Here is a 23039-nt window from a genome sequence, read left to right on the forward strand (position 1 = left end):
TGAATTAAAGACACACCAGATAACAAGACTTCGAATCAGATAAAAGTCGAAAAATGTGTAAGTGGGAAACTTGCATATCGGGAATTAAGATACACGTCTATTTGTTCAAAATGTAAAAAGGGGCAACCATCTGCCCCCGTGGCTCCGGCGCCCCTTGTTAGCTGCCGTAGACAGAATTTCAACTGAATTGACTTATTTTGACTGCATGACTGCCATAACATCAACGAATTGTTCAATTTGTTGAGTTTGTTTCATCATGCCAAATGCTGTCTGAGTCTGTGTTTATAGAAACCAGGTAAAGACTTTTCAAACAAATGATAATAATTTCTCTAGAAAAAACGGCAAAAGTCTTTATATGACAATTACTAAACACGGCTGAGCTGCAGCGTGTCAAATATTAAAGTAATTTCTACGTGTCATTGATGGAATCTAGTATGCAAAAATTGACCTAATATGTCAATGCTGTACAGTACGTGCTTCTGTAAATAAAAGACATAATTGTTCCTTTTATGTTCTGTTGTATGCAATATGCATTAGTTTAAACTGAAATTATTTTTGTTCGTTGTCATTTTATGTGAATGGGACAAGTGCAAACTTTATCTGCTTGTCTTAATAAAAATGCGAACCAAGAACGATATTTTCCCAACTTGGCTACACTTCCACCTGAAATGGCACAATTTGTATTGTCGTATCTAAACGCAACTGACTTATGTCTTGCTGCCTGTGTCTGGGAACAACTTGGAAATGATGATTTACTTTGGCAAGGGTATGTTATCGTTAGTGAAAATAATTTAGTTTTGTTGTGTAAATTTCACAATGATCGTGAACATTTACAAAAACACTTCAATTTTTTATTTCATGAGACACACTATTTTATTACCAAAATGCTTCGTGTGGATTATTTTTCATTGCTTTGTAGACTTTGCAAGAGTAACTGGGGTTATACAACAGCATATCAATGCAAAATGGTTTGTAATATCTCATCTATATATCAATAATATGCTAGATCATGCTTGCGTGTGGACTGAGTTTTGAAATTTTAAATGGTTTTAACATTGGTTAAAACTTAGCCCAGTTTCTTGTCTTGACAATTTTTTTTAAAACCAGCTTTATAAAAGTTGATGAAACGAAAATTGTTTTTTCCTGATTTGAGCACCTTGCCAATAGAATTTCAATTCGCACATATAAAATTGTATCAAGCTTTTTTTTTCCTTCAGTGCATTTACCTTTAACCAAGGATTATTTTTCTTAGAAAAACTTCAGTTTCAAGGAATTGTATATGCACTTGGATGAAGGAACACTCACCTTTAACTATGATCCTGACAAGGTGACAATGTTTATTAAATATTTGTTGTTGTTTTAAATTTAATTGAAGAAATTTCACATGAAAAAAGTAATTTTTCTACCATTGAAGTATGCAATAATTTGTTCATCACCTTAAGCATTGTTTATTTATTTCAATGTACTTGGTTTGCTGAATATTTACTTATTTCAAGGAAAAATATTTATCTTGACTTTTAATCATGGTTTTTATGTAGCCATTGTATATTGACATTGTACATATGATTTAATCTTAGAGCTTATCAATAATCAATATCTATCATAAATTTAATTGGTGAATTCACATCTCAAGATTTTCATTTAAATTTTTAGGAATTTCTTATCTAGTAGCTCAAAACATTCTTGAGGACAAACCTGTTGCAATTGCTAAATTCCTTTGCAACACAAAAGTTGATCTTCTTAGACCAGAAAGAATATCTGATTTTCTAAAGATAAGGTAAATACTATTGCCAATTTATAAATACAGTTCTATTTAAAATATGAAACTAATTCAAAATTATTATTAGCCACTGATATTTTAATGCTGACCCTAATATTTTATAATATATTATGAATATCGATAAACAATTTTTGTTTATTCATTTTGTTTTCAAGAGAGACATTTTAGAGGAAATGGTTTCCTTATTAAAGTTTCAATCCTATTCATTGCCAAATGCATTAAGGTATCTTTCCATTGATCAAATCATGTGTTACTCTCATTGTTGTTGGTGAAATTCTTGTGTTTGTAATTTCAAGGCAATTTTTCAAGCTTGTCAGCCCGCCTTCAACCAGAGGAGAGTATTTAGAAACACTTTTAAGTATGTTTTCAGCACAATACTTAAGATGTAATTCTGAATGTGGACTACCACAAGGTAAGATGGAAGATCTACTGTGATTTCTCATTTTTTCTTCTAACAAAGTGATAGTTGGTAATGCTTAGCTTCTTTGTTTTTCATCATTAATGTCTTTTGAAAAATATATGGAAAGATTTGAAAACAAAATGGAAACATCAACAAAATTGCAAATTATTTGGCCATGAATATTCAGGCTATTTGCTCTATGTATACATTATTTTTTGGTTTCTTTTGTACCACACAATATTGTAAGGTTTGGTGCAGGTGCTTAAAACCTTTGAAATGTTCTAATATTAATAAATAAATTTTAAAAGTCTTTGAAAAGTGCCTAAAAAAATCCAAATCAAAGTAAACATGTAAAATTGAAGTTAAAATAACTTCAAATCGTCCAGACATAACGTAACTGAACAGGACATAAGCCACCTGTCAAGTAAACTCAACACACTGTCACTAATAGACACCTCCCCCATACTATTATTATTTTATCATTATAGTAGGTTGTTGAGTGAGCTCAGAATCCATATATTTTGTCTTCATTTTGTTTTCGTGGAAAGATATTTAGTAATTGCCAAGCTTTTAGTTTGAGTATCAAAAATGTCAACTAAGACTTTGACATTGAGAAGTAAATTGCAATAAATTTAATGTTTGATATAATGTTGCTTGAAAATTAACAGACTGAGTTCGATTGGCAAATATCCCCATAAATGTTACAACGATATGTTTGTTACCAACGTTATGTCAGTAAAAAATATATGAAATATTAGGAAAATTTTGTCCGATAAACACAAATATTTGTGTCTTTCTTTCATAATGTTGGTGTCTGCATCCTCTTGATAGAGGTGTCTGTGTGATAGAGATTGCATTATTTCGAAGTTTATGAGATGAAATTCGTTACTTTATGAATTGTCCTCTTAATACGTTAGTAACTACGGGCAAATGCTCTTAAATGTGATTTATGAAAATTTTTGACTGAGCAGCATGATATCTTAGATAAATTTAACTTGTGAAATGTCATTGAAATTTTGATGTTCGTTCTTAAAATGTCCTTAAAAGATTCTTTTTTCATGACTTAAGTATGACTCTTTAGTTTTCTAAAACTGTCTAGATCCTGTGCTACTCGTTCACTTTTTACAAACTGTTTTACATCCTGTGTTACTCGTTTACTTTTTAGAAACTGTTTTACATCCTGTGTTACTCGTTCACTTTTTAGAAACTGTTTTACATCCTGTGTTACTCGTTCACTTTTTAGAAACTGTTTTACATCCTGTGTTACTCGTTCACTTTTAGAAACTGTTTTACATCCTGTGTTACTCGTTCACTTTTTAGAAACTGTTTTACATCCTGTGTTACTCGTTCACTTTTTAGAAACTGTTTTACATCCTGTGTTACTTGTTGATTTCCTAGAAACTGTTTACATCCTGTCCTACTCTTTCACTTTTTACAAACTGTTTTACATCCTGTGTTACTCTTTAATTTTCTAGAAACTGTTTACATCTTGTGTTACTCGTTAATTTCCTAGAAACTGTTTACATCCTGTGTTACTCGTTAATTTCCTAGAAACTGTTTACATCCTGTCCTACTCGTTCACTTTTTACAAACTGTTTTACATCCTGTGTTACTCGTTAATTTCCTAGAAACTGTTTACATCCTTTGTCACTCTTTAATTTTCTAGAAACTGTTTACATCCTGTGTTACTCGTTAATTCTATTAAGTGTTGACTTGTATAGTCCACAGGTAAAGCGGAAAATGACCAAACGAGAGTTTGTTAAAAATTTGCGTGGCATTGCGATAAGTGCGTGTGATGATTTTATTGGAGATTTATATGATGATATTTACATACAAGGACATATTGCAAAACCATTGAGTAAAGTTTGTATGAGAAATCCAATGCTTCCATGTGAACGTCCTTATGGAAATATTTTTGTAATAGCATAGACTGTTTATACGTTATGAAGACAGTCCACCATCGAATTGTATGTGTTCCAAAACATCATGAGACTGCTGTAGATAAAATGGCCACAGACATTGTACGATGATAATCATAAACAACAGAGCCAATTATTCAAGTTGGTGAGGTGTTGCGAGTTTTGTATTGAAAAAATTTAAACGTGTAAATATTTCCCGTCAATTTTAATATCTTTACTGTAGAAGTTAAAATTGACGTTAAACTGACATAATAGACAGACATTAAACAGTGAGCACGTTTTACTTGAAAGAATAGCAAAAACGGAAGAAAGAAGAATAATTACCATAATTGTATAATACTATTTCAACAATGTTCAACGATTTACTCACTTTTGTGATCATACTAACGCTCTTACTTTGTCTGGTATTAGGCATCTAATTAATTGCAATCTACGATTACTACTGCCATTCCACACCCTCCGGTTTATTTGTGTAAGGTGAAAAAGAAATTTGATCAAAAGAAACAACTCAGCGCTTTGCTTCTATTTGCAATTGCGATAACACCCCTTCTTGATCTAGTCAATGACTCACAAACAATTATGTGAGACTAGTGTGTGAGACCTGTAGCTTTTGCTAATGAGCTCATGCAGTGGTGCTAGACTGCTAGTAGACTACATGAACTTCCTGCATGGTTAATAACATCATTATCCACGGTCCCTTGATGAGAAATCATAATAGATGCAGAAATCAACTTGATTTTTTGAAACGGATGATGAAGGAACAGGTTTTAGCGAATGACATTGCCCAGCTGAAAATGTTTTAGCATCTGGCTCATAACTATGCCTTTATAAAATGAAAGATATGTACTGACTACTCAGTAGAACTAGGACAAAATTATTTGATGCAATCTACCTCCATTACCATGTTAAAGCCGTCAGTACCGTCAGTTAAAGCGGTTACGGGTTACCATGAATCTGTGTGTGCGGCAAAAGGTTCCACATATAGCCATGCGCTTTCTTGTGTGCCCTTGATGTGTCGCTGAATCTCTCCTTACTTCATTATCAAGGAAATCCTTCCACTTATATCCAACACTGCAAATGATGTATGTGTTGATATTTCTGCTAGAGGTGTTTTACTATGAAATGAAATGACATTCTTTGGTGTCAGAGTATTCAACCCACGCCTTTTTGCATCGCAACCAAATATTCACGAGTCTAAAAATGAGAAGAAGCATCATAACGAAAAGATAATCCCAGTTGAGCCTGGATCTTTATCTTTTATACCCAGCATTTCTAGTCGCCATGAGTAGAAAAGAACGCAAGCAAAAAGGCGCCTTAAAGTGAGTGCAGTGTATGTTGCTTTAAAGTTAAGTTGAAAGCAAACCTTTAAATTTTTTGTAATAGCTGAGTTAACTTGAATTACCCTTACAACTCTTACAATTGATTGTAGAATGAACGACAAAATAAGCATTCTATATCTAAATCCCAAGCAAATTCCTGCTAAGGGTACGGTTTCTGACTGTGGGCTACCACATGCACTTTATGTTTTGCTCAAGTCTGTATTTTTGACGAAACTTTGTAGTTGAATGAATGAAATTCTCGGTATCTTCAAGTATACATGTCGAGTGTCAGTCACACACATAGCTACCAATGACCTGTGAGCTCTTTGTTATTTACTCATAAATGCCTTCCTTTACAATGCAAATTGCTGTGTCATTATTCTGTAATATATTTATATTGCGACATTATTGATTCTTTGTACGTTTCAGTGACTCGACAAAATTTTGTACTGTATAATTCTACGTATTATATACGTTTTAGTTGCTTTTAAAACGACTCAATCGATATAAGATAAGAAGATGGCTAAATCTGTTGTATTTGTGATCGGGGCTAGTGGAAATGTTGGCAAAGCGACCGTGAGTTCACTGTCGGCTAATTATAGTGATAAACTCGACATCAAAGCTGGGGTTAGAAATCCGGAGAAAGCTGAAGAATTGAAATCATTGCCGAGTGTTTCTGTAGTTCAAGCAGAAATGGGTCAGATCGAAAAACTTAAGACCACTTTGAAAGGTGTAGATGCTCTATATATCGTTTGTCCTGGAACTGAAAATCGTGCCCAGTTGTCTATCGACACGGCAAAAGCAGCCAAAGAAGCTGGTGTAAAACATCTGCTTGTATTGAGCGTCGCCACAGCCGACCTTACTTATACCACATTTGGAAAGCAGTTTAAGAAGATAGAAACAGAAATTGCCAAACTTGGTGTTCCTTATACTTATCTAAGATTACCATTATTCGTGGATAATTACTTTGCTTACCAAGGCACAATAAAAAGTGATTCGGCATGCTATGGTCCTGTTGATTCAAGCAAACCATACACTCCAGTGGTAGTTGGTGACGCAGGGATAGCTGCAGCAACGATTTTGTCCTCTCCACAGCAGCATGAAGGTAAAACGTATAATGTCGTAAGCGATCGGCATACGTTTGGTGATATGGCTAAAGCCTTCTCCGACAACTTGGGAAAAGAAATAAAATATGTTCGTGTACCCTATGCAGATGCTAAGGCAGCATTTATGCAGATGGGATTCCCTGATTGGCAAGCTGAAGGTGTAATGGAGCTTTATCGACTAATTGATTCGGGGAGTCCTCAGGTAAACCAAGCAAGCTTAAATGATTATACGACCATTACTGGCAAGCAGCCAACAAGTTTGAAGGCATGGGTATCTCAAGTTGCTGGAGCTTTCAAGTAATAACTGAGAAAATGACTACTTGCTTCGTGTTATCTAGCCAAAACGTGCACGATTATTCTCAAAATGCTTAGTTTATGTAGATATATGCATTTATATGAATTTTAACTATTAAAGCTCGACAATTCAGCAAAAACACTGCACAACAAAACTTTATAAGTTAAATAGTACTCGTTAATATTTTTTGATGAATAACTGACGCTCTTTAGCAAAAGAGTGTTTTTTACACTTGCAATGTATGTAGTCGCACTTGGCGTGATAGCAAGAGATTGTCAGCGGAAATATGTATGCCATAAAAAAGGTTTGTTTTTTATATTCAGTTTTCGATTTCAAAATGTGAAAATTCGCAAATATGGAAAAGTTATTAACTTGCGGATGATATACACCCTTGCAAAACGCAACTTTACTGAACACAGCGATTCTAATGTCTTTTTTTCAAACTTTCTTTCCTTGTTGCTTATGGTACATTGTTTGAAGATCCTGTAGTGACGTGTCTTGGACTAATACTAATATCTATTTTCGACTGTTCTGCTTGTTGGTTCTCAGCAGGTTGCTAGCAGTTGTGCTTTTTGTGCTCACAACGCAGCAGGACCGAAACCCTAGACCTTCGTTCTCAGTCTTGCACTGATCTGCTCTCGAGTTCTTCCAAATGTCTCCTCGGTTTTCACAAGACTAGCGAGACATTATAATGAGAGTTCACATCAGATATCAAAAATTTCAGAAACTTTATCTTTATTGCAAGGAAAAATGAACTGGACTTATAAGAGGATCGAGCAGGTTAATAAGAGGATCGAGCAGGCTAATAAGAGGATCGAGCAGGCTAATAAGAGGATCGAGCAGGTTAATAGAGGAACAACCAGGCTAATAAGATGATCGAGCAGGTTAATAAGTGGATCAACCAGGCTGATAAGAGGACCAGATTAAATAATTGAAAGTAAAGGCATTATTTGCAATTATTTGTACACATTTTAGATCATGTTTCTGGGCCAATAAGTTCTTTAAGAGATGGGTTCTTCCTTTATAAGTAGTCATAATAGGAAAGATATTTAAATCTTTCAGCAAACAACCATTGTAAAAAAGACAAATGGGTTTGATCTAGAAAAACCTTTGTTGTTACTCCTTTTCTCGGAATTATGTTATTTTTAGTCTCTATTCTGGTGTCTATGGCACAGTATCTTTAACGAAAACACCAAAATTATCTTTTACGTGTGGAACAGGTTTTAAAGCAAACGCGGCAATTTCTGTAATGGTCGGCCTGTTGCATTTTGGATATGAAACCCCACGTAGTAAACACACTACGGAAATTTTATGAAAGCGAGCCAACTTTGAAGTTTTGGACTAGGGCAGTCCCTGAATGAAAGTCTTTACTGTGTTGATCACCAAAATTCATTACTCTTCTTTTTCATTAAAGTTAGTTAAGACCTCCTCTGCAGCTGAACGATAGCTGTATAACAAACATGGCAAACATGTACAAAAGACAAAAAATTTCCCGAAATACGCAAGTGTTTAGCTAGGACGTAAAATATATTTTGTTGACGTTTTATTTTATTTGAGTACTAGATAATGCACAATAAAGTATAGTTCTTTTGAAGAACTATGCTTTAGTACTAGTACTATACTTTTATACTTTAGTACTAGTACTATACTTTTATACTTTAGTACTTTTAGAACTATACTTTTGAAGAACTATACTTTAGTACTATACATGAAGAATGCACAATAAAGTATAGTTCTATTGAAACTTTTGAGCTCGAAGTTCCTTCTTGATTCTCATTGGTGTTCCTCTATTTGTTTTACGTGATAAAAAATTGTTTAGGAAAAACGAGAAGATCTTTTGACTGTCACATCAACTGAAGTCTTGAAGTTTTTCACCTGAGTTGTATCAACATCTACCAGTAATGTTCGTTGTCCAGATTTTCGAGGTGAGAACGAAAAAGTGGCAGTTCGTTTTTCATCAGGCTGAAGGCATTTCCTAAGTTGTTTAAAATCAAAACAAAATGTTATCTCTAAAATGAGTTATAAGGTAAAAGAAAGCAAGAATCGAGTACTACCTGAACGTCTTTGTCGTTAAATGAAGCAAACCTGCTCCTTCAATACTGATTTTAATATTGGATAATCTGACGGGCAAAGGATTTGTAAAGATGACTTCAACTTCAGCATTTTTTCCAGTGTGAAGAGGCGAATGGTCAAACTAAAAAATTGTCAGCAACAATGTTAATAAACGCAGCTGGCCCAATGTTGGTCATGTGATTTCAAATTCATAATTTTCAAAAATATCTTGCTTTGTCAGGTAAATCTACGTTCAAACTGACCTTAACTTGTATTGCGTCTGGGTTAAATAACTGAAATTTGGCTTCGTCTACGTAATATTTTTCTGTCTCTATTTCTTTAGCTACCACAACAAACGTAAAGCAGTTTAGGTCGACAAGTTTTTCTACATATTCTTCTGGCTGCAGCACAACTTCTTTGGTTATTTCTAGAAAACAGAAAGGGCAAGGGCATGCCTACACCGCGGGATGTATAGCTAACATGTGTGAAAGGAGAAATTATAGTACAGCTATGAAACTTCGGGGGTTTCACGTCCAGCATCCTCTGAAAAATATCTATATAGCTCCGTACAAAAAAAAACAGGTTTGGTAAAAAGTTTCAACTTTGGTAAAAAGTTTACATGTCCGAAAATTCATAAAATTTGAAAGGGGTTCATGCCGTTTCTCAGTTATTGTTGTCCTCAAAAAGAAAAAACTCACTTAGACGTTATTTATAATGGAGAACATGACATACAAGATATTGCAAGAGGTGTAAGTGTCAGCCATTTTTCCCTGTGGCGGTACTAATAATAATTGGTCTAATCACAATCAAATTTGAAACTTTTGCTTCGATAAAGAAAATGTTAACAATATAAAAGATTTCTACTTTGATGAAAGACAACGGCTTTTCTCCGAATCACTATTTGTTAAAAATAAGGCGTCACGTTATCTGTCATACTTAAAATATTCTGTTTCTGTGGAAGTTTTACTTTTCCATCATCAATAACTTCGTATGTTTGCTGTAATTTTTGTTTCCAGAGTCTGGAAAAATAAGTCAAAACTCTGGTTCCGCTCTCTCTGACTCTGGGGCACAGTATTAAATTATATACTCAGAGTTCAATGATTTGAAACCTCGAAAGACGATGTGACTCATAATTTTAGTTCTTTTCAAACTCACCATTTTTCGATGAAATATTCACTTTATCAAATTTACTCGTCTTAACAAGATACGAAACACTTCCATTGTATCTGATTGTCCTGATGACGCCAGTCAAGCTGATTGTTAAACCCTTGTTTGTCTTATTCTTTGCTGTTACATAGCAGGTTATTGGCTCGCCCACTAAAAGATTTTCTTCTTTGGTGCCCAAAACTTTAAAAAATATAACCAATACCTTGTTAAGTTTTGGAAAATTACGTTATAATAACATAAAATCCATAAGTGTTATTGTGCATTACCAAGATCTAATTGTTGACCTTCTTCTTCAACATGCAAAACCAGCCAAATCCGAGGACCAGCACCAAAGCTGTAAGCTGTTTCAAAGGATTTTCTTTCTTCCTCGGACCCTTCACTGTATTTGTATTGAAGTGTTAAATCCTCTCGTTGCGTACTGCCGACCTTTTTTGTGCTAATGTAAGATCCGAAGCTGGACGTTGATCGTTGAGTTGTTTCTAAGAAATAGTGATATACTTATTTTCACCCTTGAAAAGTTAGTGTCAGTGTGTGAGTTCCAACCACATCAAGGCAATCTTGTGATATATGATGTCCTTTTCACCAAGTAAACGTACACCATATAAGAGGTTATCGTTTGTGTAAATGTAGCACGATTAACATAAACTATAACGAAGGTTTGTTGTAATGACTTAACATGAATACCAACTTACTTTGAATGACGTAATAACCATATCTATCTCTCTTCACCAACCACGTCACACGATCAGCATTCACCTCACCGAAAACAAATCCAGTGTCAAACCCAGCATAGATTTCTCCATTTTCACCGCACTTACTGGAGCAGGACCCATCTGATAAATCTTGTTACTTTCCTCTTGTGGTGTTGAATCAACAGCCTGCCAACCATCGTACTTGTTGTTAGGAAGATCCGGACGTTTTGTCCAAATTTCATTCCAAACATGGAAATTCCTGTAGATTATATGTAACAACTAATGAGTAACATTGAACAAGATATGATGGAATTAAGCCCAAATTTCATGGTAGTTTGCGAACTCCTTGGTAAGCGAATTACGAAATCATCTATTTTTTAAAAAATAAACGAGCATCAAAAACATTTTTATCAGCTTGTACTGTCATTTATAAAATTCCTACTCGTTATGACACCATACCATGCAATTTATCATCCCTTTGACGTCAGTTGTTGGGCAAGAACATGTACATGGTAATTACGCAATCAGAACCCCTTAAATGTTTTAGGGATAATACATTAATAACTAATTTGTCTCTCCAAAAAGTATTGTGACAGTGTCATACTGAGTGTATAAAAAAATACATTGTAAAAGTTCAATGGCTGTTCTATGCTAATCTCATTGGTGTATTACTCTGAATGTTTTGCTGTTGGAAGTTATGTCAAATTTTCCGGAGCAGGAAAGTTTTTTTGCTAGTAACAAAGATTGATATACACGCACGTAAATGACAATAATTTATGCACTTAGGCTTCTTCACAAATCATCATAATACGTCAATTTCCTAAGGTCACCTGTTTTTTGATACACTCTATAGTGTTAGTAAAACATATGAAATGATGAAGAAATATGGTACAATGGATCATTCATTACCATACGCTATCTCTATTATCGTGCCATTTAACCTTTTCACCTTCTTCATTGATAAACGTATCTATGGTCATAGTGTTATCTGTATCATGAGCACTGTTGTAGTTGGTTACACTTCGAGCTGGGATTCCTATTGCTCTTAGGACCGTTGTCAGGACACCAGAAAACACCCAACATTGACCATATCTTACAGGTTTTTTTGTGCGATAATATTCCTGAAGAATATTTACACTGCCATTCCAAAATGTCGGCGATCTGCCATTTTCATAGTTGCCTGTCCAATTTCCCATTAATACACCATTGTCATCTTGCGAGTTGATCTATGTTGTAATAAAGCCGAACAAAAAATAATTGTATTATGTTTTCGTATGACTGAAAGCAGACATTTTTCTATGTCTAGAGATGATTCTTTGCGTACGTCTTTTTTGCAGTCACTCATTATCATATCTTACATAATCATAAAGCCAAACTCTTTAATAAGACAAATTTTGTTATTTCTCGGAAAGGCACTAACGTCAAAGGATGTTGTTTATCATTAATGTTCGTTTGCTTACCATAGCTGAAAGAATCCTAGAAACCCATACTGCATCGCTTCTCATAATCAAGGATTTTGAAGGCTTCGTCCTGATTCGGCGATCGTTTTCCAGTAGGTAAAAAACGCATTCAAGAATATCTTTCTCAAACTAAAAGAAAATATTTTTCCGTTCAAAGAAAGTTGATTGTAAAAAATGATGCTCTGATACCAAAGCTACCTGGCCAAAATTCCATCGAACTGGATTGGGACCTCGATAATTTGACCATCCAACATAAAGTAGTCCGTCGTCATTCAAGATGTATTCTTGTTTCTTATCGTTACTGTCGTCATCACGAAGATATACCTCGTCATCTGTGCGGACGTGTGAAAGACATTGCTCATAATTATCTCTGCATAAAAATGTGCTACACAACACAGGGCCAAAACTTGAGGGGTCGATTATTTACGTATTCAGCTCTGCTGACCAACTGATTTATTTTGAAAATACTGAAACAATTGGTTGATTTGGAAATATTATACATTACCTTGGTGCCAAGCGTTAAACAAAACAAGTATCTCTTCATTACTTCCCAAGGGACGACTTGAACTGTTAGGAAGAACTACTTCCACTTTGTACCTGAAAAAATATTCATAATGAGATTAATTATTGAGCTAAAATTATACTTGCGATCTCAAGCAAGGAATCAACCTGCTACTCTATGAATTTTGGAAAGAACTAAGAAACACTTGAGAAAAACGACGATTTTTTTGAGAGCAAACATGTTTCGACATTATCAGAATGCCATCTTCAGTGCAGAATGGTTAGTGTTAGGTAATATGATACGTAATATGATATAAATACATTAATTACAATGAATAGGATTATGATTCAGTTACTAAATATAAAATATTTACAAAAAAGGAAAAGAAAAATAAGTATTAAGAACTTATAACAAAAAATATTATTATAAAGTAAATATAGTGTTGTAGTGGTGAACTTGGATATTTAAATCGGGATTAGTTTTATTAATGTGTAGAGCTTCCTTGATTTTGAGTGAGAAAGTGGATTGATCAGTGTCGATGATTTTAAAACAGGAAGGTGAGAATTTGATTTTACATGAAGGAGAGGCTTGAAGATGTTTGTAGATAGTGGAGTTTTGTCTGTGTGAGTATGTTCCTTTATCCTGGTAGATAATTGGCGAGAAGTTTCACCAATATAGCGGGAATTACATCCCGCACATGAAAATTGATAAACTACCATAGATTTGGAAAGTTCGGGAAGTGGGTCTTTAAACGAAAATAAAGATTTTATTTTAAAAGGTGTGAAAATAAGTTTAACGTCAATGTCAGTGCAGTAGCGTTTAATGATTTGTGTGAGTTTGCGTTGTGTGTGTCGTGAGTAATCACCTATGTAAGGTAGTTTGAAATAACGTTTATTGTCAGGTTGTTGTATATCGTCAGTGTTAGTTGTGGAGTTAGATGAGTCAGTGCTTTTCTTGTTGTCCAAATAGTGTTGTATAGTGTTGTTGATGAAATGAAAAAGAATTACGTTGGAGAGTGAATATTAGTTTCTTTAGATCACGTTGAAAGCCGATATCTGTGTTGTTAAGTTTCTGTGCTCTGTCGGTCAGTGTTCGTATCAGTCCAATTTTGTAATTTAATGGTGTGAAACTAAAAAAGTTAGTCAGTAGTCCTGTATATGTTGGTTTGTGGTACGTAGAGGTCATACAGTTTTCATGTGATTTAGTTAGTAAGATGTCCAGAAAGGGTAACTGATTGTCTTGTTCGGTTTCGTATGTAAAGTTTATGCTTGGATGTTGTTTGTTGATGTATTCGTAAAAGAGTAATGCTTCGTCTTTGTTATGAAAAATACAAAAAATGTCATCAACGTATCTGCGGTAAAATAAAGGTTTGTTGTTGCTGTAGTTATTTAACCAGTTTCGTTCGTGAAAACCCATGAAAATGTTGGCTAGAATGGGTGCCAAGGGTGAGCCCATACTTACCCCGTCAATTTGGTCGTAGTACTTACCGTTAAATAAAAAATGAGTCTCGTCCGTAGTGATTTTAAACAATAGTTTTAGTTCTGTTCTGCTCATTTTGAATGTAGGGTTGTTGGTAAAAATTAAATCAATAGCAATGTCTATGGTTTCAGTCAGTGGTATGTTGGTAAAAGGCTTTCAACGTCAAAAGAAATAAAGAATTTGTCATGTGGAGCGTTAGTGTTAAAAGATAAAAAATCATCGACAAAACTAAAAGAATCTTTAGCAGAATGGTCATTAGGTATTAGGGGTTGGAGTAAAGAGCTGAGGTATTTGGCTAATTTATAGTTATACGAATTGATTGAAGAATTTATAGGTCTGATAGGAGGTATGTCATTGATATTGTTTAATTTATGAAGTTTAGGTAAACCATATAATCGAGCTGGCTGTGAACCTCTAGGGTACATTTCTTGAAATGATTTTTCGTTAATAGAGTTCTTTTTCTTTAACTTACGTAGCAGTCGTTGTAACTTGGCTTCACGGGAAATTGTAGGATCATGATCGAGTGGTTTGAACTTAGATAAATTGTTAATTATAGTGAGGCAAGAGTTAATGTATACCTGACGATCCATAATGACTACACCATTGCCTTTGTCAGGTTTAAGAACAATGATTTTGTCATTATTACGAATGTTCCTTAGAATTTTATGTTTCTTCAGGTCTTTAGGAGTTGGATGGTAGGAAGTTACGTACGTGTGTGCCAAGTGACCAAGTTCCGTTTTAGTATTGAATAGTCCTCTTGTTTGATAAGTTTATTTCTTAATGAATAGTGGATTCGTTCGAATGTTGCCAGAATGTCGGAGGAGTGGATTTTTGGAGGTTTGATGCTGAAATTGAGACCGTTTTTTAGAGCGTTAAGTTCATCTTCACTTAGCTTTACAGATGATAGGTTGGTGACAGTGTCTTTATGAGTGAATGGTATAGCCTTGTTTTGGTCAAATTATTTAGTTTCTTACGGTGTGTCGAAAATATTTTGTTTAGTTGTTTGTCGACATTCTTTTTGAGGGCTTTATTCAAGATATGCCAGTCAATTGGGTTAAGAAAGCTTTTGATTTCTTCTGTTTTGTTCGTCAGGTCCCTATTCAGTGTCCGTAGTTCTTTAGATCTCTTCGCTATCGTAGTTCGTAGTAAACGCTTTCGAATGTGGTATGTATCTCGATTGTCAACATTAGGCAGTGGAAAACACAGGAACTTTGGAAAAACTCCAAGTGAATTGCAATCTTTAAGGAAGGCGACATCAAGTTCAGCCTTGCGTTTCTTAGTTGTAAGCTTTTCATAATTTCGAAAATCCGACAAGGAAACCTTTCCATGATAATTTTGTGCTAAGTCGTAGATAATATTACCATAATTTCTAATTAGCAGCAATTTTAAAAAACACTTGAGAAAAACGACGATTTTTTTGAGAGCAAACATGTTTCGACATTATCAGAATGCCATCTTCAGTGCAGAATGGTTAGTGTTAGGTAATATGATACGTAATATGATATAAATACATTAATTACAATGAATAGGATTATGATTCAGTTACTAAATATAAAATATTTACAAAAAAGGAAAAGAAAAATAAGTATTAAGAACTTATAACAAAAAATATTATTATAAAGTAAATATAGTGTTGTAGTGGTGAACTTGGATATTTAAATCGGGATTAGTTTTATTAATGTGTAGAGCTTCCTTGATTTTGAGTGAGAAAGTGGATTGATCAGTGTCGATGATTTTAAAACAGGAAGGTGAGAATTTGATTTTACATGAAGGAGAGGCTTGAAGATGTAATTCCCGCTATATTGGTGAAACTTCTCGCCAATTATCTACCAGGATAAAGGAACATACTCACATGTTCCTTTATCCTGGTAGATAATTGGCGAGAACATACTCACATGTTCCTTTATCCTGGTAGATAATTGGGATGTAATTCCCGCTATATTGGTGAAACTTCTCGCCAATTATCTACCAGGATAAAGGAACATACTCACACAGACAAAAACTCCACTATCTACAAACATCTTCAAGCCTCTCCTTCATGTAAAATCAAATTCTCACCTTCCTGTTTTAAAATCATCGACACTGATCAATCCACTTTCTCACTCAAAATCAAGGAAGCTCTACACATTAATAAAACTAATCCCGATTTAAATATCCAAGTTCACCACTACAACACTATATTTACTTTATAATAATATTTTTTGTTATAAGTTCTTAATACTTATTTTTCTTTTCCTTTTTTGTAAATATTTTATATTTAGTAACTGAATCATACTCCTATTCATTGTAATTAATGTATTTATATCATATTACGTATCATATTACCTAACACTAACCATTCTGCACTGAAGATGGCATTCTGATAATGTCGAAACATGTTTGCTCTCAAAAAAATCGTCGTTTTTCTCAAGTGTTTTTTAAAATTGCTGCTAATTAGAAATTATGGTAATATATCTACGACTTAGCACAAAATTATCATGGAAAGGTTCCTTGTCGGATTTTCGAAATTATGAAAAGCTTACAACTAAGAAACGCAAGGCTGAACTTGATGTCGCCTTTAAAGATTGCAATTCACTTGAGTTTTCCAAAGTTCCTGTGTTTTCCACTGCCTAATGTTGACAATCGAGATACATACCACATTCGAAAGCGTTTACTACGAACTACGATAGCGAAGAGATCTAAAGAACTACGGACACTGAATAGGGACCTGACGAACAAAACAGAAGAAATCAAAAGCTTTCTTAACCCAATTGACTGGCATATCTTGAATAAAGCCCTCAAAAAGAATGTCGACAAACAACTAAACAAAATATTTTCGACACACCGTAAGAAACTAAATAATTTGACCAAAAACAAGGCTATACCATTCACTCATAAAGACACTGTCACCAACCTATCATCTGTAAAGCTTAGTGAAGATGAACTTAACGCTCTAAAAAACGGTCTCAATTTCAGCATCAAACCTCCAAAAATCCACTCCTCCGACATTCTGGCAACATTCGAACGAATCCACTATTCATTAAGAAATAAACTTATCAAACAAGAGGACTATTCAATACTAAAAACGGAACTTGGTCACTTGGCACACACGTACGTAAATTCCTACCATCCAACTCCTAAAGACCTGAAGAAACATAAAATTCTAAGGAACATTCGTAATAATGACAAAATCATTGTTCTTAAACCTGACAAAGGCAATGGTGTAGTCATTATGGATCGTCAGGTATACATTAACTCTTGCCTCACTATAATTAACAATTTATCTAAGTTCAAACCACTCGATCATGATCCTACAATCTCCCGTGAAGCCAAGTTACAACGACTGCTACGTAAGTTAAAGAAAAAGAACTCTATTAACGAAAAATCATTTCAAGAAATGTACCCTAGAGGTTCACAGCCAGCTCGATTATATGGTTTACCTAAACTTCATAAATTAAACAATATCAATGACATACCTCCTATCAGACCTATAAATTCTTCAATCAATTCGTATAACTATAAATTAGCCAAATACCTCAGCTCTTTACTCCAACCCTAATACCTAATGACCATTCTGCTAAAGATTCTTTTAGTTTTGTCGATGATTTTTATATTTTAACACTAACGCTCCACATGACAAATTCTTTATTTCTTTTGACGTTGAAAGCCTTTTACCAACATACCACTGACTGAAACCATAGACATTGCTATTGATTTAATTTTACCAACAACCCTACATTCAAAATGAGCAGAACAGAACTAAAACTATTGTTTGAAATCACTACGGCCGAGACTCATTTTTATTTAACGGTAAGTACTACGACCAAATTGACGGGGTAAGTATGGGCTCACCCTTGGCACCCATTCTAGCCAACATTTTCATGGGTTTTCACGAACGAAACTGGTTAAATAACTACAGCAACAACAAACCTTTATTTTACCGCAGATACGTTGATGACATTTTTGTATTTTTCATAACAAAGACGAAGCATTACTCTTTACGAATACATCAACAAACAACATCCAAGCATAAACTTTACATACGAAACCGAACAAGACAATCAGTTACCCTTTCTGGACATCTTACTAACTAAATCACATGAAAACTGTATGACCTCTACGTACCACAAACCAACATATACAGGACTACTGACTAACTTTTTTAGTTTCACACCATTAAATTACAAAATTGGACTGATACGAACACTGACCGACAGAGCACAGAAACTTAACAACACAGATATCGGCTTTCAACGTGATCTAAAGAAACTAATATTCACTCTCCAACGTAATTCTTTTCCTTTTCATTTCATCAACAACACTATACAACACTATTTGGACAACAAGAAAAGCACTGACTCATCTAACTCCACAACTAACACTGACGATATACAACAACCTGACAATAAACGTTATTTCAAACTACCTTACATAGGTGATTACGACACACACAACGCAAACTCACACAAATCATTAAACGCTACTGCACTGACATTGACGTTAAACTTATTTTCACACCTTTTAAAATAAAATCTTTATTTTCGTTTAAAGACCCACTTCCCGAACTTTCCAAATCTATGGTAGTTTATCAATTTTCATGTGCGGGATGTAATTCCCGCTATATTGGTGAAACTTCTCGCCAATTATCTACCAGGATAAAGGAACATACTCACACAGACAAAACTCCACTATCTACAAACATCTTCAAGCCTCTCCTTCATGTAAAATCAAATTCTCACCTTCCTGTTTTAAAATCATCGACACTGATCAATCCACTTTCTCACTCAAAATCAAGGAAGCTCTACACATTAATAAAACTAATCCCGATTTAAATATCCAAGTTCACCACTACAACACTATATTTACTTTATAATAATATTTTTTGTTATAAGTTCTTAATACTTATTTTTCTTTTCCTTTTTTGTAAATATTTTATATTTAGTAACTGAATCATAATCCTATTCATTGTAATTAATGTATTTATATCATATTACGTATCATATTACCTAACACTAACCATTCTGCACTGAAGATGGCATTCTGATAATGTCGAAACATGTTTGCTCTCAAAAAAATCGTCGTTTTTCTCAAGTGTTTTTTAAAATTGCTGCTAATTAGAAATTATGGTAAAGAACTAAGAACTATGCACACGTTCTTGATGAGTGGTTATTGGGTTCGCTTTTCAATCAAAATTTACCATACGGTAGGACTGACGTACAACCAGCTCGATAAATAGGGCCAAATATTTATATATGCATGCCGAAATCCACCGCATATCCGGATTTACGGCATACATCGTAGATATAGCATACATACTATATCTATGGCATACATGCATTTCAAACAATGATTTCAGATGGCTATGCCACTAAATACGAGTGTGTTGTTGAGATGTTGATTACAATCACTCTACTTGAATTTCGCATTCAGGTTTTTTATATTAGTCTAAAGATATTTTTCATCGATCTTCATCAGATACGGAGTTGTTTTAAAACCTAGTAATTATGAAATGCTGACAAACCTTCCGACAGCAGCATTAACCGGGATTTTCACTTCAAATTTTTGCTCCTTTTCATTTGATTCAATGAGTTTATTTTCCCATATACGAGGCTGAATGAATCTGTCATTTGCTAAAGTGATAAATAAAATACAAACGATTTAAATGCTCAAAAAAGACATGAAGAGAAAAAGATGATCGTCTGTTCGATATTAATCTTTAAACACCTAAAACGTTGATATCATTTCGTTATTTGCATAGCACCATATTTTCTTACCTCCAATGCTAAAACGCAATCCAGCGTCTTTAATTTCACTTTGGCTAAAATTCTCAAAAACTGCACTTAGCTGAAATGTGAAACCACGTCTAAGAACCAGATTTTGCTCATCGTATTCTTCCGTATGGTGAAGAGTGGAATTCTCCTGTTTATGATAGTTGAACGAAACGGAGCCTTCTTTTGACCAACCTGTACCCATTATTCTTGTGTTAATTATTGTTCTTTTTAGAGTATACCTTAGTGCTGGAGGAGGGAGTCAATTTTAACAACTTTAGAGCTCGGTAAAAATTTATAACATGAGAAACTAGCATCCGGTGGTCCCATATGACGTTTGTCATGCTCCTGTTGTTCAACGCTCTGAGGTCAATGCACTGTCCTGAAAACAAACCTTACGTAAAGACATCAAGACATCATCAGACAATATTGAATTACAAGTATAGAGGAAACGAAACGTTACACTTTTAAATAAATATTTCTTTCTATGCATTAAATGGCTCTTTAAAAGCACTTTGCTGGGCTTTGATATTTATATTTCAACTGACGAACTCTTGGCAATTCCTATAGAAGGAATGCTGATAAATTTTTTTAAACAGACTGGATATAACGAGTTAAGCAAAACGATGCCTGTGTAAATGTACTCTAAACGTGGAAGTTTTATGTATATTTATTGACACACGTTAAAATAAAATCCTCTCCGCTTTGCAATTTGAAACTTTTCACGTGCTTGGAGTATGTGGGTAAAAGAAGTAAGATTCCTCATTACTTGACGAACAACATGACGTCAGCGGATAAGCTTGAAGACCAGAAAATGTCTATAGACCATTTTGTTGTAATTTAGCTCGTTTGTAATCTACTCATCTACTAATTTACAAAATGCGTTACCTGAGTTAGATTTAGACTTTTTCTGCCACAGATAGCAAAATGACATTGTTGTATGTTTATAACAAGCGTGCTGCTGTATGTACCTGTCTCGATGACTTTCTTCTTTGACAGAGCGCTTATGTCTTCTCTTGTTGTCGATGTCGATGTTCGCTTACGCGATGTCATTTTCAGTAACAATACTAATCCCAATATTTCATACAAAACAATATTAAAAATGGTCAATACTATAACGGTAGTGAGTGAGTTGGTGTGCAAGCTACACAATGGCCGCCATGTTGGATGATTTTATCAAAAGGATTTACAATTAGTCCAGTAGATTTATGGTTGAACCTTGAACTAATTCCCACAAAAGCTCACTCTTCAAAAATATCTTTCCTTTCATGTACAGAACAACATATTAAAAGTCCCACATGATCTGAGGCCGGCAACTTCGTAAAATAATGTTTTCTGTGAAATTATGACATGAAAACGAGGCTATAAACAAGAATTACAAAATAACACTGCTTTGACCTAACGAATATCATATTTGATTATATAAATCTGCAGCGTGGCTATTAAAAATCATGTTAAGTCTTCAACGACCGAAAAAAAGGAATCCTTTAGGTTACATAGTAATACAAGAATGTCACTAAATTTACATATGGTTGATATAGTGTACTTTGATTTACAAAGACATTTCTGTCATTTCATACTTTTGTTAATCATCTTCAACATCAACACCACTGTTAGTGCAACCAGTACCTCTACATTGACCACATGCCATTGTGCAGTGAAGTCCATTTTTACGACAGGTACATCTTGTAGTTGAACAATTTGTGGTACAGTTGCATCGTATCATATTAAGCAAGTTTTCAGGAGCTGCTGGAAGATCAGTTTTTCTAGGTACGATAACATAACCACAGATTTTCCAACCAAACGCATCAATCAACAATCCTTTGTCTTGACTCTGCCATTGCTTAACTTGAAGAAAGACTCTCAATGAATGATACTTGGCTGCACTAGATGCTGGGGGAAGACTTTGGGGCTCTACCATTCGGCCTTTAGTGCACACCTTCTCGTAGTACTTCCTGTGGCGCAAACTGTCTAGAGTCTCGCCTTTTTATCCTCCATACATGCAGACCAAGGCATTTTCACCACTCTGGATAACCGTATTCATGCTGACGTTTGAAACTTCAAATGCTGATGCTTGTTCACGGAAATAGTTTGAATCTGTGAATTTCTTAAGAGGTGCCGATTTTCCAAGGCCAAAGGGCCGGGATGTCGTGTCACAACCAGCAATAGCATGAAGAAACAAAATGTTTTTACACAGAGATTCACCCAGCTCTGATCTCACTATTCTCATGTTCCATACTCTTTCCGTTCTACGTTTAGTTGTTTTCTTTGGTTCTGGACGAAAATAAAGACCACATCCCTCATCCACTTTGACGTAATAGCACATTAAAACAAGAAGATCTGTATCATCTCCAACAAGAACGGTAGGAGATTTCATGGCACTTGAAACAGCTGACTTTACTATGAGAAGATCAGCGTCGCCATCGGCTTGGAGTGTAGTACAGCCATTCAAATCCAGATAATTTCGAAGAGTAGTTATAAGTCGTTTCTTATTGTGTATATTAGCCAGGAATACATCTCTTTTCATTGTTATCTTCATGTCAGCTTCGAATGACACTGTTGCCCCAACCTTTCCGGATGATCTTCGTTGTTGCGCCATGTTCTTAGTAGATGGGTTATCATAACCGTCAAAACAATACAACTTCCTGCCCCATATTTCTGTTTTACATAGTGGCAGTACTTCTGGCACAATTCTTGAAAGGTTGCTTTCTTTGGCCATGGTACGTGATGAAGAAGAGCTCCTCCATCAATGACGAATTTGGTTTCGCCGACCGGGCCGGCCTTAGCATCAGGTGACAGCATTTCCCACAATGTGTCTGCAAGATTAGACTTCTGAGGCTGTCGCAACGTTAGCGGGGAATCGAACAAGGCTGCTGGATAACTACAAAGCTCGTATTGAAATACTTCTTCTAAATCATCAACGGTATTACATGCAAAGACTAACCTCTGAAACAGAAGCTGTGGATCGACATGTACTTTTACTCCGTTTATCTTTACTGATGAGCCTGCAGCAAGAGTAATGGCCTGATCTTTACGTGTAAATGTGTAGTCGCATACTTTTGTACCAGCCATCTTTGACAATATGTTTTCTCCTTTACTTCGAGCTTCATCAACATCAACG

The 23039-nt window shown here is 34.7% G+C and overlaps 3 protein-coding genes across 3 annotated transcripts; 2 read left to right on the plus strand and 1 right to left on the minus strand.

The window, feature by feature from the left end:
- Positions 1-81: 81 nt before the first annotated feature.
- Positions 82-4482, plus strand: LOC124445801 (F-box only protein 8-like). The gene is made up of 7 exons (XM_046996576.1): positions 82-766; positions 920-968; positions 1253-1327; positions 1653-1777; positions 1935-2003; positions 2077-2192; positions 3847-4482. The coding sequence occupies exons 1-7, from the start codon at positions 579-581 to the stop codon at positions 4107-4109; spliced, it is 885 nt and encodes a 294-aa protein (XP_046852532.1). The 5' UTR covers positions 82-578; the 3' UTR covers positions 4110-4482.
- Positions 4483-5816: 1334 nt separating this feature from the next.
- On the plus strand, positions 5817-7135 carry LOC124445799 (quinone oxidoreductase 2-like). The gene has a single exon (XM_046996575.1). It carries the CDS (start codon positions 5938-5940, stop codon positions 6823-6825), a length of 888 nt encoding a protein of 295 aa, XP_046852531.1. The 5' UTR covers positions 5817-5937; the 3' UTR covers positions 6826-7135.
- A 1192-nt stretch (positions 7136-8327) lies between these two features.
- On the minus strand, positions 8328-21689 carry LOC124445790 (protein-glutamine gamma-glutamyltransferase 4-like). Its single transcript, XM_046996562.1, is given in 14 exon segments — positions 8328-8794; positions 8874-9013; positions 9135-9298; positions 10027-10218; positions 10305-10517; positions 10731-10841; positions 10844-10989; positions 11640-11956; positions 12191-12319; positions 12389-12522; positions 12696-12787; positions 19672-19780; positions 19925-20113; positions 20890-21689. Coding segments are annotated over 14 exon segments (2178 nt in total). The 5' UTR covers positions 20972-21689; the 3' UTR covers positions 8328-8634.
- Positions 21690-23039: the final 1350 nt, after the last annotated feature.

The sequence above is a fragment of the Xenia sp. Carnegie-2017 genome, unplaced genomic scaffold (assembly GCF_021976095.1).
Source record: "Xenia sp. Carnegie-2017 unplaced genomic scaffold, XeniaSp_v1 HiC_scaffold_22, whole genome shotgun sequence".
NCBI classification, from domain to species: Eukaryota; Metazoa; Cnidaria; class Anthozoa; order Malacalcyonacea; family Xeniidae; genus Xenia; species Xenia sp. Carnegie-2017.